General features: G+C 38.2%; 1 protein-coding gene across 1 annotated transcript in view; it reads right to left on the bottom strand.

The window, feature by feature from the left end:
* Positions 1–886: 886 nt before the first annotated feature.
* hic2 (hypermethylated in cancer 2) overlaps positions 887–18007 on the bottom strand; it is a 47120-nt gene continuing 29999 nt past the window's right edge. Inside the window, exon 2 of the mRNA XM_039771545.1 lies at positions 887–3619. Coding sequence (XP_039627479.1) covers positions 1928–3592 — 1665 coding nt within the window. The 5' untranslated portion in view covers positions 3593–3619 and the 3' untranslated portion in view covers positions 887–1927. The remainder of the gene's footprint in view (positions 3620–18007) is intronic.

Below are 18007 nucleotides of genomic sequence, written 5' to 3'. Positions count from 1 at the left end.
ACTTTTTGGATGAACTCTCTATCCACCTCCTTAGCCCAACTACCACTGCACCCATCATCTGGTCCTGCCCTGTTCTGTTCAGACTCCCTTAGTGGAAGCTTTAAGAATCACACTTTACTACTTAAACTTTAGTTTACTAAAATTTTTGGTCTCAGACGAACGGAGCGAGGGGAATCTTGTTAAACAGGCAAACAAAAATACATCTTTCTTGTAAACATCCAATCAACTGCAAAAAATGTTACAGTTTTAGGTGCCCACCATTCAACAGAAGTTTCACTTGCAGATCAATAACCATTTCATTGGTTTTAAGTGAGGCGATTGACTCAGCTAAAAAAACATCAGTTCGGTTACTTTCTTTTAATTAATTGGAAGAAACTGGATTGCTAAGTAAAGAACAACAAAAGTATAAGGTTTCTGATTAGACTGTTCAGTGTTCAGGTATGTTAAAACTTTGGTATAAGTTGTATATTTTTTGCGTTTATTTGCTGGCGTGCATTAGCTCTTTGGACTAAATAGGTCTTAATCTAACAAGTATTTAAAGTTATTACAGTACAAATTAGCAAAATACACCTCCAACCTGCTTACCTAAAAAGGTATGAGGAAGGGGTTGGGGGGGAAGGGAGAGAGAGAGAGGAGAAAAAAAAAAAAAAAAGTGTGTGTATGTATGTGTATATATATATATATATATATATATATATATATATATATATATATATATATATATATATATATATAAAAATACTACATATTGGTAAAGTAGCAAGACAAAACCTTTGATGAAAGATGGGCAAACTAAAGCATTCTCTTAAACTTCTTGTACTTTATATACTTTGTACACTTAATTACACCAACCATCCTCCCCCACCCACCCCATCCCTTTCCCCAACAAAGATGTCCACCAGTCATGGTTTATTGTTCTTAAGTACTGTTAAGAGGTAGCAAGGTTTCAAGCCCATATTCACAACACGGCTTGATATTAAGTGAGGGGAGGAACACCAAGTACACCAAAGAGTACCTACAGAAATTGGAACAAGTTCAGCCTGTGTCAAACAACCCCTAACCAAGGATATCCCCAAACCTTCCAGTTTAAACATTCAAATAAACATTACAACTTTCCTTTAATAAACAAAGTACCTCAAGATTAAAGAATTATTCCTCCCCCTCAGCCACTGAAAAAAGTGTAAAAAAGAACAAAAATTCTGCCCACTCATGAAAAGCCATCCCTGCCACCCCTGAGCAGTGCTCGGACATGAGAGTCTTGATGTGACATGTTGTCTTTCATAAAGTGTAGGGGAATTCATTGCACTACACAATAAATGGGGGATATGCATTTTCTTAGCTGCAATATCTGGACCAAATTAACTCTTTATACAATTTCAAGTTAAACAAAAAAAAAATAAATAAATAAAGTGACTGGCTTTGGTTTTGTGGCCTTAACATAATTCATATCCATCTTCTGCTATTAAGTTGACCCTAGACCAGTAAGTAAATCACACCTCTCATGCCAAGACACGGAATGGTGGATGGGTATGATTAACAGTTTTCCAAGGGGTTACAGAGATGGCCTTCATGTTGAACAGCCAACAACCACAACAACATTGGAGACACGAACCGCTGAAGAATTGTGACTGATTGGCGATACTGAATTGGGGGAGGAGTTATGACCAAAATTGTACATCCAAAGTGGCCGTGATGCAATTTCAGAACCTATATAGCTTTCACAGCATGTACTAAAACATGGATCAGGAGTCATTTAAGCATACCTAAAGTTCTTTGTCAAGCAACATGACCTTCACAAACATCTACAGAGGAAGGGTTTGGTTTTTTTTTTTTGCCCACTGCAGATGTTAGAGAGAAAAGTCTTAGAAAAGGGAGGGAAAAGAAAGAAGGGAGAAGAAGAAAATAAATCGCTTTTAAAGTCTTTGGCTTATGATGGAGAGGTATGCATCCGTAGATGACTGATCAAGTTGCGCTGCTGGGTGAATTTCCCACCACAAAGTTGACATTCATATGGTTTTTCACCTGAGTGAACTCGCATGTGCTCGGTCAGTCGGTACTGCCTGGTGAAGCGCATGCCACACTCTTCGCAGGCAAAAGGTTTCAAGCCCAGATGGCTTCTCATGTGCCGTGTCATGGTGCCACGCTGGGTGAACATTTTACCACAGATGTTGCAGGGGAAGGGTCGTGTCAACCAGTGGGTTTTTTCGTGCTGACGCAGCGTGGCCGGATCTTTGTAGCTCTTTTCACACACCGAACATTTGAACGGTCTGGGCTCATTACCAAATGATGGGTTTTGGGTGGAAAGGTCTTCAGCTTCGTCTTTGATATAGGAATCTTCTTCCTTGATGTAAAGCTCTTCCTCCGTGTGAGTTTCAACATGTGCATTAAGCTGCTCCGAACTGGGAAAGCCTTTACCACATGGGATACAAACATAAAGGTTGTCACCATAAGCAACAGGCTCAAATCCCTCCTGCCGGTACACATAATTGGCACTTGTGTGCCCACTTTCAGACTCGCTATGTCCACTCTCATCACTAATGTCCTTTCCATTCTCCACATCATCTTCCTTGCACTGAAAGGAATGCTCAGAGCTATAGCCACAGTTGGATTTATCAGTCAGCTTGGGGCCAACAATCACACCATTTGGGATGGTACCCTCCTCATCACCTTTGCTGTTCTCATATGCATTTTCCTTCTTTGGCCATTCTTTCTTCATGGCTAAGTGATGCAAGCTTTTACGCTGTCCTGTGTCAGGTAAAGACTGGTTCTCATCTCCCCCATCTATTTCCATGGAGTCTCCACCTTCTACACTTTGAGGGTTAGCAGTGGAGTCTTCAAAAGAGGCACTGTTGGCTGAGGATGCTGAGGCAGATTGGGGGGATTCCTGTTGGTTTTCATTGGGACTGACCTCTTCATGGGTTACAGAGACAGATGGACTCTTTTTTGACAAGTCAAGGCCAAGTCCTTGATCTCCAACACTACTGATGTTACCATTGCTTCCATGCTTACTGGTTACTCCATGCAGGGAGCTCAAGCCTTCTTGGTTAGAACCAGTGACATAGACCTCATCATCAGAGAGTCTGTCTTTGAAAAGCTCTTCAGTAATCTGCTTCTTCTCAATGTCTTTTGACCCTGAATATCGATTTTGGATGACAGGTGTCGAGGATAGTCTCTGGTTTCGATGAGGTCTCCCAGGATGTTGGGTGTTATGTTTGGTTGGCAAGGGTTTGCCATTGCGCTTTATTTTTTTTCTGCAGAGAGCAGCCAGATCATGGAGTTGGAGGTAGCTAGCTGCCGTAAGAAGGGCATTGAAGTTCTGTTCACTTGCCTGGTCTGCTGATAAGAGCTTGCCAGTGTAAATAAAGTCCAAAATCTGCCGAAAAACGGATGGGTTTACCATGTCAGTGTCCAAGTTGATTAAATTATCATGAAGAACCAGGGATTTGAAGTAGATACTGCTGGCTGCCAGGATATTTTTGTGGGCTCGAAAAAGTGCATTTTCTACCACTATGATGACATCACAGAGAAACCCTTTGGCTCTTTGCTGATTTAGCTGCAGCAGCAATTGTTTGGCATGATTTGGCAGTTCCATTTCCACCTCTTCTCACACCTGTGCCACCTACAAACAAAGGAAAAACAGGATTACCGTCTTGACAAACTATACCCATCAAGCATTAGCCAAAAAACATGAGGATGGAGGCACAGTGTAGTAATGGTGTCAGATGTCACTAAGTTAAAGATTTTATAAACACTATGCTCAAAGACTAAACAGAACAAACTCATTTTGTCCTATGACATTTGCTTTTGGATAGGAAGAAAGTAAAGACAGGCACAGAACACTTAATATTTTCTTGTGCATCCAAACTGCTAGCTTCTTCCATGTGTTCATAAGATTGACACGCCTATCATATTAAAGCATTTGCAGGGTTAAAAGGAAGATTTAAAAACTATAAGAAAGAAAGATGGTGCTACCTATAAACTCAAAAAAAAAAAACTTAAAAATTGACTTCCTTAATGATCTGCACTCTCTGTACAAGACAGACAGCCACATCGTTTACAGAAAATATTCATTTCCTCTTAAAATGCCAGTGGAATTTCTACTGTCAAGTACCCAAATCAGACACACAGAAATTTCACATTTAATAAACCAATTAACTGTATGTATCAACATACAAGTTATTAAACTACTATTGTCTCCTATGGTAGGCTACCCAGCTATCAATTTATGCCTATGGATCACTCTAAAATAATCAGTTCACAGACTAAACAGAGTGGTCAATTTATTTCATATTAGATGTTTTCCACTGACAAGTGAAAAGGCCTATACATAGTTGCAAAAAGAAAGGAAAAAATAAAAATAAAAATCACAATAATTGCTGCAATAAAACTTAAACATGCAATGTGTACATGCAAACAAAAACACAAGTAGTATACACGCTTTTAAAACCTTAAAGGCTATTGGGTAAATGAACTTGTGGGGTCCACAGTCAAAAGAAACAATGCAAGACAGACACTGGCCACACAGTTTTCTAGTCATTGACTGGACATTCAACTACACGCTGTGATTAGCATCCATGGTATGGATAGGACATCAAGGTCTGCAGCTGGGTCATTCACAGAGAACTCAAAGATGACTTTTACCATCCATTGTATACTTGACTGGAACTCCATATAGGCACTTAGGAACTGGAGTTATAGATTTGAACTTCTTTTATCTAATTAGGCTCCTTGCTACAATTCCATTAACTGAATGAATTATGTTAATGACAATAAATATTATCAACTTTACAGCAATGCAATTTTGCAGTTACTTGAATGTTGATTAGCACATACATATTAAAATTTCACTGTACTATGGTAAGAATGACCCTATAAACCTATATAAACATAGCAATTTCTGCTTGGCACAGGCGTGGACTAATTCAGACATTACTAAGAAATGTCAATGCAGTTGTCAGTTTATTTACATTCCAAATACCCATTTAAATACTTAAAACAATAATATTTTTTAGGATGTATTGCGAACAGTAATGAATAAGCAAAATCCAATCTGAACGTTTTTTTTTCTAATCAGCTGCATCATTATCTTTGAGGACCAGCTAACTTCCAGAGAGCAATGTCTGAGAAGTACTGTACACAAAGTCTATGGACGTTATTCAACTTAACTATAACTTACTTCATAACCACAGAACAACTGCCACAATAAAGACTAAGTGAAAGACCAATATGGAAAAAAAAACACCACTATAGACGTAAAATGCACAAACTGGTTAGACGCTTATCAGGAATTGGATTACTTCAATTCTTGAAACATGTTAATGTGATTGGTTTTCATTTTTAAAATTTGAATGAATTTCATACATACTGTTATCATGTAACCTTACTAGTAGAAAGCAAGCTAAGAAAATGTCAGCAATCTGGGAGCCTTGGAGGAAAAAATTAAAGAAAAGCAGCAGCTAATTAACTTTAAAACAGGAAAAAAAAACAATGTATGTCAGTACAAACTTCTGAAATAGAAAATGGCTATAATTTGTACTAATGCATTTGTCTGAACGGGAGGAACAATTGTGAAATATGTCTGCCGTCCTAAATTACTATTCTTAATTCTAATCACTTAACATTGGTTTCATTATCTTCGTCTTTCTCTTCTGACTCCTCTTTCCCTGGCACACCTCATTTTTTCCTCTCTACAGCTTGCTGTTTCAGCAATATTTGGATGGGAATAGATTCCCAAATAGGCCAGCTGCATTAGCTGTACAAAATGACTTTCATAAGCAACAATTTAAATACGTATTTTGCCTAACCCATCAAAAACAACAAATTGTGAATCTCTGTGAAGAGTAACTAGGGTAGAAGAAGCCAATAGTTGTGCACAGGGCAGGGGAAATGTCATCTGGCATTTGCAAGAGACAGAAAAGTCCACTATGACCAAAACATCCTTTGCATGCCATCTGAGATCAGTGAATTCACCAGGCAGTAAAATGCCCCAGGGCACCATTTTTAGTGGCTGGACACATTGAGACATCAACAGCCAAAGTGCATAATAAAAAAAAAAAAATTGGTACTGACAGAATCTGAAACACGAAGATTAGAGCACAGGTTTACCATTAAAGACCAACTGACTATTTGCAAAGAGAGGCACACAAAATGAAGAAGCTCACAAGGAGGTTCTCATATATATATTTTTTTATATTTATTTATTTATATTGCTCACAAAAATTAAAAGGAACACTTTTTTTTATTGGGCCTGGCATGAAATCAATTAAACCTGTCTGATAATTTTCTGGTTGGTTAAGCAGCTGAGGTCATTGTTAATCACTTTCAGCTGTATTGGTGTTCATGGACTTAACAACAGGTGCACTAAAGTGGCAACAATTAGAAAACCCTCAAAACAGGACTGGTTTTACATGTGGAGATCATTTCAAGTTTCTCCCTCTTGATCTTTTTTGGCTGGTTTTCCACTCGTGCTAGTTTTGGCTTGAGTAATCATCTCTACTGGCAGTATGAGGCGATTCCTTAACCCTACAGAAGTTGCACAGGTTGTCCAGCTTCTTCAGGATGGCACATCCACACGTGCTGCAGCAAGAAGGTTTAATGTGTCTCCCAGCACAATCTCCAGAACATGGAGATTTCAGGAGACTGGCTGTTATTCTCAGAGAGCTGGACAGGGCTGTAGAAGGTCCTCAACCCATCAGCAGGACCGACAACTGCTCCTTTGTGCAAGGCAGAACAGGCTGAGCACTGCTCGTGCCCTACAGAATGACCTCCAGAAGGCCACTGGTGTGAATGTCTCTACCCAAACAATCAGGAACAGACTTCATGAAGATGGCCAGAGGGCCCGACGTCCTGTAGTGGGCCCTGTGCTCACTGCCCAGCACCGTGGAGCTCGACTGGCATTTGCTCAAGAACACCAGAATTGGCAAGTCCGCCACTGGCGCCCTGTACTTTATACAGACGAGAGCAGGTTCACCTTGAGCAGCTGTGATAGACGTGAAAGAGTCTGGAGAAGACAAGGAGAATGATATGCTGCCTGCAACGTAGTTCAACATGACAGGTTTGGTGGTGGGTCAGTGATGGTCTGGGGAGGCATATCCATGGAGGGACGCACAGACATCTACTGCGAAGGAAATGGTGCTCTGACTGCCATAAGGTATCGAGATGAAATCCTTGAACCCATTGTCAGACCCTACGCTGGTGCAGTAGGTCCTGGTTTCCTCCTAATGCACAACAATGCCCGGCCTCATGTGGCAAGAGTATGCAGACAGTACCTGGAGGATTAAGGCATTGAAACAATTGAATGGCCTTCACGATCCCCTGACTTAAACCCAATAGAACATCTGTGGGACATTATGTTTCGGTCCATTAGGCGCCACCAGGTTGCTCCTCAGACTGTACAACAGCTCAGGGATGCCCTCATACAGATCTGGGAGGAAATGCCACAAGACACCATCCGTCGTCTCATTAGGAGCATGCCCGACGTTGTCAAGCATGCATACAAGCTTGTGGGGGCAACAAGATACTGAAAAGCATTTTAAGTAGCAGAAATTAAGTTTTTGAAAAAATGGACTAGCCTGCCACATCTTCATTTCACTCTGATTTTAGGGTGTCTACACAATTGAGCTCTCTGTAGGCAGAAAACTTTTATTTCCATTAAAAGACTTGGCATCCTTTTGTTCCTAAGACATTGCCCTGTCGTTATTTGTATAGATATCCAACTTCATATTGAGATCTGATGTATCTAATGTGTTTCTTTAATTTTTGTGAGCAATATATATATATAAAAATCTAAAAAAGAAGGTGGTGTGGAGTTGGCAGAAAGCCTCCTAGCCCATAGGGACGAAAACATTTCTAGTAAGGGGGCTTCTAAGAAGACTGGTAGAAGTCATCGCATTGTCCTTAAGGATATTCGGTAATGGTGCACAACCCCAAATTAAAAAAACAAACCGAGTTGTCCAAGCTAGTACCAGCCAGAAAGACATTTAACAGACTGGCCCTTTAAGAGTTAAGGGAAACCGAGTGGAAAGATGAGTAGGGGGTGTCTTAGTATAATTTTAAAATGTTTACTTTGTTTTATTTTTTTTTTTTCTGAATATGGTGTCTCTCCCTGTCTGTACACTACTTTTGATTTAAAAAAAAATAAAAAAATAAAATCCTCAAGCCTCTTTCAGTTCAATCCATGTTTTGCAAATTATTCTTGGTGTGGAATGACGCCAGAAGGGCACACACCGTTAATATTGCTTTGACATCCAAGGTTGCAGATTGATACTTCTTCAGTATGCTGTACTTAACTATTTCATAAAAACACACTACAAGTTTGCAAGTTAGCTTGACTGGGCAGAATGGCTTAATAACATTAATCATATGTATAAATACATAATTTCAACTAAGACCATTTGGCTCTCAATTTTAAAACCACTTATATTTCTGTTAAGCATGCTTAGACTGTTTAACTACAGAAATTTCCAGTGCACTTTCCACCCAGCAAATTAAAGGCACTATCCTGCTAAAACTAAAAAGCTGCTAAATCATCCTTCCCAGTTTTCTTTCAGTTCAAGAATTATTCCCACTCTGAGAAGTGGCATGGCTATGGAGCCCTTATTATAAGTTGGTAGGTGGATCCACATTTCAACTCAGTTATTATATGGGATGCATTTAGATAACTTGTATGCTACTAGAAGAAAAAAAAAACCCAAGCCTTGATATTTTTCAAATATATTTTTTTAAATATAAAAAGCAAACGATTTGAAAGAAAGCAGGCAAAAAATGGCATTTTAAAATATATAATTTATTTAAACTATTGTATTATAGTGGACATGTTGCTTAGGAAATTTAAGGGCCTTTTAATATCTTGTGTCTTATCACATTAAGTTTGTAGAGTCCTGTTCCTGTGCTTGTTTCATTTGTAACACCTAGCAATTGTGCATTAGTATTCAGCAAAATGCAGAGTGTGATTTTTGGGCCATTAAGCTAATTAGTCCAGAAATAAAAATGCTGGCAACATTTCTGCTTAATATTGATGTCAATAGTTGAAGAAAGCTTCCTCATACTTTCTATATATCTACCTTACAATTAAAGAACTAGACATGCTTTTCTCAAATACCTCTGTTAGGAAATACAGCTGTTAATGAATCAAATGAAATGTATGAAAATGTCATGTAACAAGACCTTACAATAATTGTAATCTAGACAGTTGAACTGATGCAAATGATTCACTAAATTGATTTTGTGGTAAATTAACCTTCTCTTAAATTGAAGTAAACTCATTTAGTGCTAAATGCATCTAGTATCTACATTTAAGTCTGTAATTTATGCATTACCAAATTGATCATACCATGTTAAATTTACCACATGCCCCTGTAAGGAGCGTTTCATTGTGCATGTTGTGACTAAAAGCTCCAATGTATAGTGCACAATACTCCATAAGAGACTTCACACAAACACCACAGTGAGCAAAAAATAAATGTTTTTTGCATAGCTCCATAAATAATAAATAGCTATTGTGCAATCTGGGAGGCTTAGACTTTGAAAAAACTTGTTTTCAGGTACCTGACCAATTTTAGAAAAGAGAAAGTTTTAAAATTATGCTCTTTGTGGTCAAAAGGTTTCAAAGCGATAGCTGATTTGGAACCATTTACTCTTTACAAGTTTTTTATTTTTTTTATTTTTATTTTTTATAACATTTAATAAATCCACCAGTCTCCAATCATTGAGAGATTTCAATAGCTGGCCAAGTCTAAAACAGAGTTAATTACTTTTAATTAAAGAGCCTTGACAAGAAGAGGGACACAAAAGTTTATAGATGTCCTACATTTTGCTCACGTATAACTAATGTTGACAGGTCCTACACTAAATGAATAGATGACACAGGCAAGCACTGTATGTACCAACTCAAAGGGCTAAATTGCCCCCTTCAGAATTACCAGATTCTACCAGTAGCCATCTACACTACCATGAGGTAACTGATCATTCAACTTGAAAAAAATGCCATTACAAAATAACCATTAGATCTGGATATCACAGCTGTCATCAGAGACTGTAATAAAGGAGAATAAAAAAATGGATAAATATATATATTTTGAAAAGCATTCATTTTCTATGCCCAACCTATTCTAGTCACTAACCTATTAAATTAAAATTTGAAGTGGTAGCTTTTTGCAAAAAAGATTCTACTTTGTGTTAGAATTAGTGCAAAAATATCCATCCATCCTCTTCCGCTTATCCGGGGTCGGGTCGCGGGGGCAGCAGCTTGAGCAGAGAGGCCCAGACTTCCTTCTCCCCGGCCACTTCTTCCAGCTCTTCCGGGAGTATACCAAGGTGTTCCCAGGCCAGCCGGGAGACAGTCCCTCTAGCGTATCCCCCGGGGCCTCCTCCCAGTTGGACATGCCCGGAACACCTCACCAGGGAGGCGTCCAGGAGGCTTCCTGATCAGATGCCCGAGCAACCTCATCTGACCCCTCTCGATGCGGAGGAGTAGCGGCTCTACTCTGAGCCCCTCCCGGATGACCGAGCTTCTCTCCCTATCTTTAAGGGAAAGCCCAGACACGCTGCGGAGGAAACTCATTTCAGCCGCTTGTATTTATGATCTGACACCGGTTGTACAGGGACCGAACAGCTCTTATCAGGGGGTCCGGTACCACATACTCCCAGAGCACCCCCCACAGGACACGGTCGAACGCCTTTTCCAAGTCCACAAAACACATGTAGACTGGTTGGGCAAACTCCCATGCACCCTCTAGGATTCTGCTAAGGGTGTAGAGCTGGTTCACTGTTCCGCGACCAGGACGAAAACAACAACAACATTTATTTATATAGCACATTTTCATACCAAAAAAAAAAAAAAAAATGTAGCTCTAAGTGCTTTACAAAATGAAGAGAAAAATAGAAGACACAATAAAAAATAAAAATAAGTCAACATTAATTAACATAGAATAAGTAAGGTCCGATGGCCAGAGTGGACAGAAAAAACAAAACAAAAACTCCAGAGGCTGGAGGAAAAATAAATAAATAAATAAATAAATAAAAAACCACACTGTTCCTCCCGAATCCGAGGTTCGACTATACGACGGACTCTCCTGTCCAGAAACCCCGGATAGACTTTTCCAGGGAGGCTGAGGAATGTGATCCCTCTATAGTTGGAACACACCCTCCGGTCCCCCTTTTTAAAGAGGGGGACCACCACCCCGGTCTGCCAATCCAGAGGCACTGTCCCCGATGTCCATGCGATGTTACAGAGACGTGTCAACCAAGACAGTCCTACAACATCAAGAGCCTTGAGGAACTCCAGGCATCTCTCATCCACCCCCGGGGCCCTGCCAACAAGGAGTTTTTGGAGCAACTTGGTGAACTCAGTCCCAGAGATGGGAGAGCCCACCTCAGAGTCCCCAGGCTCTGCTTCCTCATTGGAAGGCATGTTAGTGGGATTGAGGAGGTCTTCAAAAGTACTCCCCACCGACTCACAATGTCCTGAGTCGAGGTCAGCAGCGCACCATCCCCATCATATACAGTGTTGAAACTGCACTGCTTCCCCCTCCTGAGACGCCGGACAGTGGACCAGAATCTCCTTGAAGCCGTCCGAAAGTCTCTCCATGGCCTCCCCAAACTCCTCCCATGCCCGAGTACTTGCCTTAGCAACCACCGAAGCCACATTCCGCTTGGCCTGCCAGTACCTATCAGCTGCCTCCAGAGACCCACAGGACAAAAAGGTCCTATAGGACTCCTCCTTCAGCTTGACGGCATCCCTCACCACAGGTGTCCACCAACAGGTTCGGGGATTGCGGCCACAACAGCCACCGACCACCTTGCGGCCACAGCTCCAGTCAGCCGCCTCAACAATACAGGCAGGGAACAAGGCCCATTCAGATTCAATGTCCCATGTAGTGCAAAAATACTTAATAATTCAGCAAATGACTGTACAATTTATATCAGTGGCTATCAAAATCCATCCTGTTGAACCCCTGTGGCAGTTAAGTGTTTGTTCCAAACAAATGTGTCTTTTTTTTTTTTAACTGAACACTTGCTGTTACTTCCCAGCTTCAGTACTGCATCAATGATAAATGTAGAAATTACAAAATTAAGTTATTACAAGATTGCACTCATTTATGTAAGTTACAGAAGGATAATGTCATGTTGTCTTAAACTTGGTTTTTAAGATTTAATTAGCAGGAGAATGATTTTGCTTTTCTAGGTATTCTGGTTATTTAATCCTTATTTTACTAATTGACAGATTAGTGAGTCTAATGGTAAAATAAGTGTAACCTTCCAGCATTTGTCATTTACCAGGTTGCCTGCTCTAACATTGTCATTATTACGACACATTTGAAGGAGCATAAATATGAAAATTAAAAAAAGCAAAGATACAGAGATTTCTAAATTTCTTATTAAATGTAATTGTCAACCAGCTGTGCTTTTCCAAATGCAGAACACCAAAAAGTAAAAATGGACAGCTAATTAAACAAGATCGATTAAATGTAAAATGACTCACTGCTTGCAAAACTGGTTTTACCTACATGGAGTTCCCAGAAAAGAAGTCAAGAACCATATATATATATATATATATATATATATATATATATATATATTATATTATATTATATATTATATTATTTATTTATTTTTATATATATATATTTATTTATTTATTTATTTATTTATTTATTTATTTTTTTTGGAAAAATGAAGGTGATTTTAAACTAAAACACTGCAGTGAGTAAATAAATAAAAACACTAAGGAACGCGTACACTCTGGGAAAAACACCCAAAGAATCCCAACACTCTGGAGTTACAAGTTTGCATCCTGTGATACCATCAATCACCACATTTTGGCCGCTTCATTGTAAATATTTCACCAACAGAAGTAGGTTTAATTTTATAGAGATCTACCGCAGGCTAGAAACTCTTGCTTGAAAAACAAGTTTCGGTATTAACAAAACTCTAATGAGAATTTAGACTGTAATTTACCAGTTAAAATATGTAGTGTATGACAATGGATCCATCTCCAATGCATTCATTTAACTCAAGAGCTACTCATAGCTGCTTGCCTTCAGTTGTTTGAAAACACATCCACCAAGAGGTTTCCAATGGTTTAATCTGAAGGCACGATACACCTAAACTTCTGCATTGTGCTTCATTAAATGAACTGAAAACATTACTGCATGCTACTGCACCTGTAAACTTGCTGCTCTCTCATGTGCCCCAAAAGGAGGTTCAAAGCTAACTATTGCCAAGAAGGAGTTCTGTGAGCCCTGAATACAACCCTCATTTACAAGTCTATTGCTGATCAGAGACAGCTGAAACTAAGTACAAGAACTGTCACTATCACTGTAGTATGAATTATTTTATATATATATATATATATATATATATATATATATATATATATATATATATTCATGTTTTCAAAGTGTCAAGCTTTGTACCAAATGGGCTTATATACTTTGACCAATTCTGTTCAAAGAACTCAAATTTCAATGGCCAATATAGTAAGATACATTTAGATCTGAATTACTTTATTAAAATAACTTGCTTGTTAAAAATAAACAAAACACAGATTTTTTTCTTGAAGTGTAAACATTTTTCTAATTTCACATTTTATTTACATTCAAATAAACAATGTCTACAGGCTACTGAACCATGATGTGCCAAAAATAAAAATGGGTAGCTTAATTACTAACAAATTCCACTTTCCCTGCAAAATCAATACATTCATCAACACTTCTTATTCATAATCTGAAACACCCATCAACTAAAAAATTACAAAACATAGTATATTTAATTCTCTTTACCTTATTAGTTTAAAAGATTTTAAAACTCTTCTTCACTGTCAATTTTCTGTGTTCAACTAAAAAAACATAATAGGGACCTTGTTTTTTCCTGTTTGATTTACATATAAACTTAACCACTGTGGAAACTGAGGTTAGGTAAAAATAAAGTAGCTTCTAAGATTTTGTGGCACAGGACTTGGGAAGGTGGTGGGCATTCTTAAGTTGACAAAGACAAACCTCAATAATCATACTATGAGGGTGCTTTATAGACACACCAAGTCACACATTTCAAGAAGCAGAGCATCAACAGATTAAATGCCAAAGTCACATAATAGAGCAGAAGGCCTGAATGGATGCTTTTGCATTCCCAGTTTCAGCAATCTGTAGATTTTGTGCCAACTAGAGTAGTAAAGGAAAGATTTAAATAAGTGTGCCATTTTAAATTCAAACTTCAGCGTAAATCATATAGTTATAATGTACATGGACAATATGAGGTAGTAGAGTATAATAATTGTAAAATGCTACACAGAAAATGGAACATTGCACAAAAAAATAGTTACACTAAAAATTATCCACATAACCCTGCACTGTACTTCTATAATCTTAAAAAAAAAAAAAATCACAACTATGAACAGCAAACCACACAATCAGTAAAAAGAAGAAATGATTTAATATGTGAAGAGCTGAGCAAAGGGATGTAGTTCATAGAATCTGTTCACATACCAGCTCGAGTGTAGGATACCACTACAAAGTCAAATATTTAACTATACAGCAACAGCCCAGGATATTTGAACTGTTGAATCTAAATACTATCAGCAATTTTATACTGTTCAAGTGAAATCATTGCTGAGCAAAAACACAAAAAAGTTGGTTATGTTTTCCAGTAGTTAAAATTGGCAAAAAAAATACATAACAATTTTCTCACATTTATGTTACACAAAAAATACAAAACATTGAATATTTAAAAAAAAAAATAATAATAATTTCAGTGTCATCTACTACAGTGAGTCCATATGACTCTCTCATTAAGATCAATAGTGCCTCTTACAGAAGGACAGGGAGAGAACATGTACACGGTAGTGACACTGGGTGTTCCAGCCACTGACAGAATAGGGTAGCAGAACACACGCACTGACAACATAAGAAATTTCACTAAGCCTGGCTGAGTTTTCTTGACGAACACTCAGTGAAAATATACACTAAATTAGAGAGAGCACAGGTCATTTTGTAATGCTATACGGTGCTAAACTCCAAGTTCATTTCTTGCAAGTGACTCACTATATGAAGCAGAGGGAAATTTTCACCTCCTCGCACACATCACACCACAGTACACTGATAGTACTAAAAGGAAAAAACACTAACAAACAAGTGACATGTGTGCAGAGGTTCGGCATGCTACAGTTTTTTTGTTTGATTTTCAACAAGTATCAGACTAAAACAAAAACCTAAATAACTTTGACATTGAAAATATGTTTTGATTAAGGGTGGGAAGCAATTAAAAAAAATTGATCGCAACTATTTGCATCCAACATTAAAACATGTAATTATAAAATACATACATAAAACATGAAATAAATACACACTGAAACAAACTTAAAAAAATGAATGCCATAATTTAAACTTAAACAAAGACCTTAAACCTGAACTTAACAAAATACTACTTGAGTAAGTACAACTTGAACTTGACTGCCTTCCTAAAACACAAGTTGAAAAGAAAGCAAAAAAAGAAAACAAGGCCAATATATTCATTCTCAAATTGCTGTAGTGTATGTAAAAATTAAATGATTTAAATGACTGAAATGAGTGTTGACTTTGAATGCACTGCTAAAGACTGATTTAACTGAAATCATACAAATTTCTTAAATGGGCATACATTAAAACTTGTTAGTAGGTAGCTTGGGAGCATGCGCTGACAGTGTTGCCATATTCGTCAAACAAAGAACCACCTGGATTGGGACCGGAGTGCGGCAGGTGACATCTTAACACCACAATGGAACAGTGTGCGGTTTTTCTTAGGGCGGCTAGAGTGTCAATCCTGCCACCAAGCCCAAAGTTTTCCCTGCAAGTTGTTAGAACTTCACAAATACCATCCTCAATTGTTAAACACCATCAACGACTTGATAATTATACTCTGCACAAGTTTTTTTTCAACTGGTGCGCCATGGAAATAACAGTGTAGTGCCCCAGGTCCAAACCTGAGAGTGACAGGCTCCCTAGGTCTCAAGTCCTGTCCGAGGTGGATGGGGCTAACTGAAGAAGCAGACATAACAGCAGCTCTGTGATCGGCATTTTGCAGACACAGCACTTAGAGAGCACTTTAGCAGCCAGGAGATGTGTTGGGGATCCACGTACATGCGTGTGTGCTTGCCAGGACCTCTCACAGAACTAAGGGCCAGTGGGCATATGAGTTGACTCCGACTCCGGGTCACTGGTGTGAGGCAGAGAAAGGACCACCTGTATGAGTAGGCAAAGGGATGAAGCAGCTAGGAAATGTGTCCTAAGTGCTCAATGACTGCCGTGTCTGCTAACGGCAATCTCTGAGCTGCTTTTTTTTGCTGCCCCACTGTCCCGCCCCTTTCAGACAGTTTGTTGCATCTACAAGATATAATGCTGTTTTTAGTTGGTAGAATCATGGTGTGCTTGGGATTTTTGGGGTTACAAACAGTGTGGTTGGAAAACACTGCTCTACCAAGACCTCTGTTGCTGGCACACTAAAAAAAAAAAAAGATTTCCATCGCTGCTATCTAACTTAAAAGCTAATACTGTATTACTTGCATGGTTATGTTGCATTCTTTGCATAAATTAACAAAGATACTACAAACTGAAAAAAATGGGTAGGGATAAAGCATTACACTGCTATTTCGCAGAATTTTGTCATTACATTATGGCAGTAAACACTGTAAGCTACCTGGGCAGACCATAATGTTAAATACAGAGGTACTACAGCAAGGGTATTGAATTAAAATTTAAAGGAGGTCTGACCAACAAAATTGTCTCCTATTAAAAGGTCTGAACCTCACACTTGTGTCATGATTCAGATCCCTATATATATTCATTGAATATCAATTAAAAAGTAAACAAGTTATAATTACCACAGCAGTTCCACAATATATTTATACTAAATTTTCAGTAAGGAATTTAAACATGTGGACCCATTGAATTTTATAGGACTTGCAGCTGTATGGAATACAAATAGCTATCTTTAACAGGACATCTAAAACAAATATCTGTTTAAGAAAAAAATAAAAGTAGGCCTATCACGTTCACATTTTAAGTAAAAGAAAACAATATAACAAGAAAAAATATTTCACATTGTCCCAAAATCCACACTACTTTAATTGAACATCCATTTGCACACTGCAGGAATGAATGCAAGAGGATTCTGATTAATTCTTCATAGTGGGCCCTCAGTCTGGTTATTTTACGTGCTCTCACTTCAGACTGCCACGGATATGTTTGCACAAACAATCCATGTTTTCTCTTCTAGTGGTGTTTCACATTGCTACTTTCACTAAAGCTATGGTTTCATAACACTTCACACAAACTGCTTTTGAACAACCTGCAAAAAAAGAATGAATAGAACTTGCTTTGTCCATTCATCTTTAAAAGTTCAGTTTTCTGTATCTACTGTATTTTCCTTTGGTTAGGACAAGCCATTTTCCCTCGTTCTTTTGTTTCTGTTATTTCCTTCTGCGGCATCTGTACGTTTTTCCCTCACATTGTAACAATCACATTGATTCTCTCTCCATTGAGAGACAAGTATAGACGCTTCTAACTCAAAAAGGGAAAAAGAAAATTGCTGCAGGAATGTTATCAGCCATTCTAATTCATTTATCAGAAATGTGTCACAGTCCAGATTGTGCTGTCACTCGGTGTGGGTCCATTATTTAGCAATGCCTGTACTAAAGCCTTATTTTTGTTCCACGCAAAGATAACTTATTTAGCATATGTGATATAACATTGATTCAAACTTCTTACAGAATCAAGTAATTGAAAGAGAAAAAAAAACGAGGGCATAACTTTTACCCTCACAACTTTTCTTTAGCATCGCACCAGGGCTGCCATAACCCCGACTCCCATGCACCTATGTTAGTATGTATAAATCAAACTAACATGCGGCGTATAACGGAGAACCACATAATATGAAATTCTAATCCTTTAAATGAAAATTTTATTTCATAATAAAAGGTAGTATATAAATATGGTACTGGATATGCATGTAATTTAGGTACACACTTATTATTGTG

The sequence above is a fragment of the Polypterus senegalus genome, chromosome 12, assembly GCF_016835505.1.
Source record: "Polypterus senegalus isolate Bchr_013 chromosome 12, ASM1683550v1, whole genome shotgun sequence".
Classification (NCBI taxonomy): domain Eukaryota; kingdom Metazoa; phylum Chordata; class Cladistia; order Polypteriformes; family Polypteridae; genus Polypterus; species Polypterus senegalus.
Note: the sequence above shows the minus strand (reverse complement) of the source record. Positions and strands in the feature narration are given on the sequence as shown.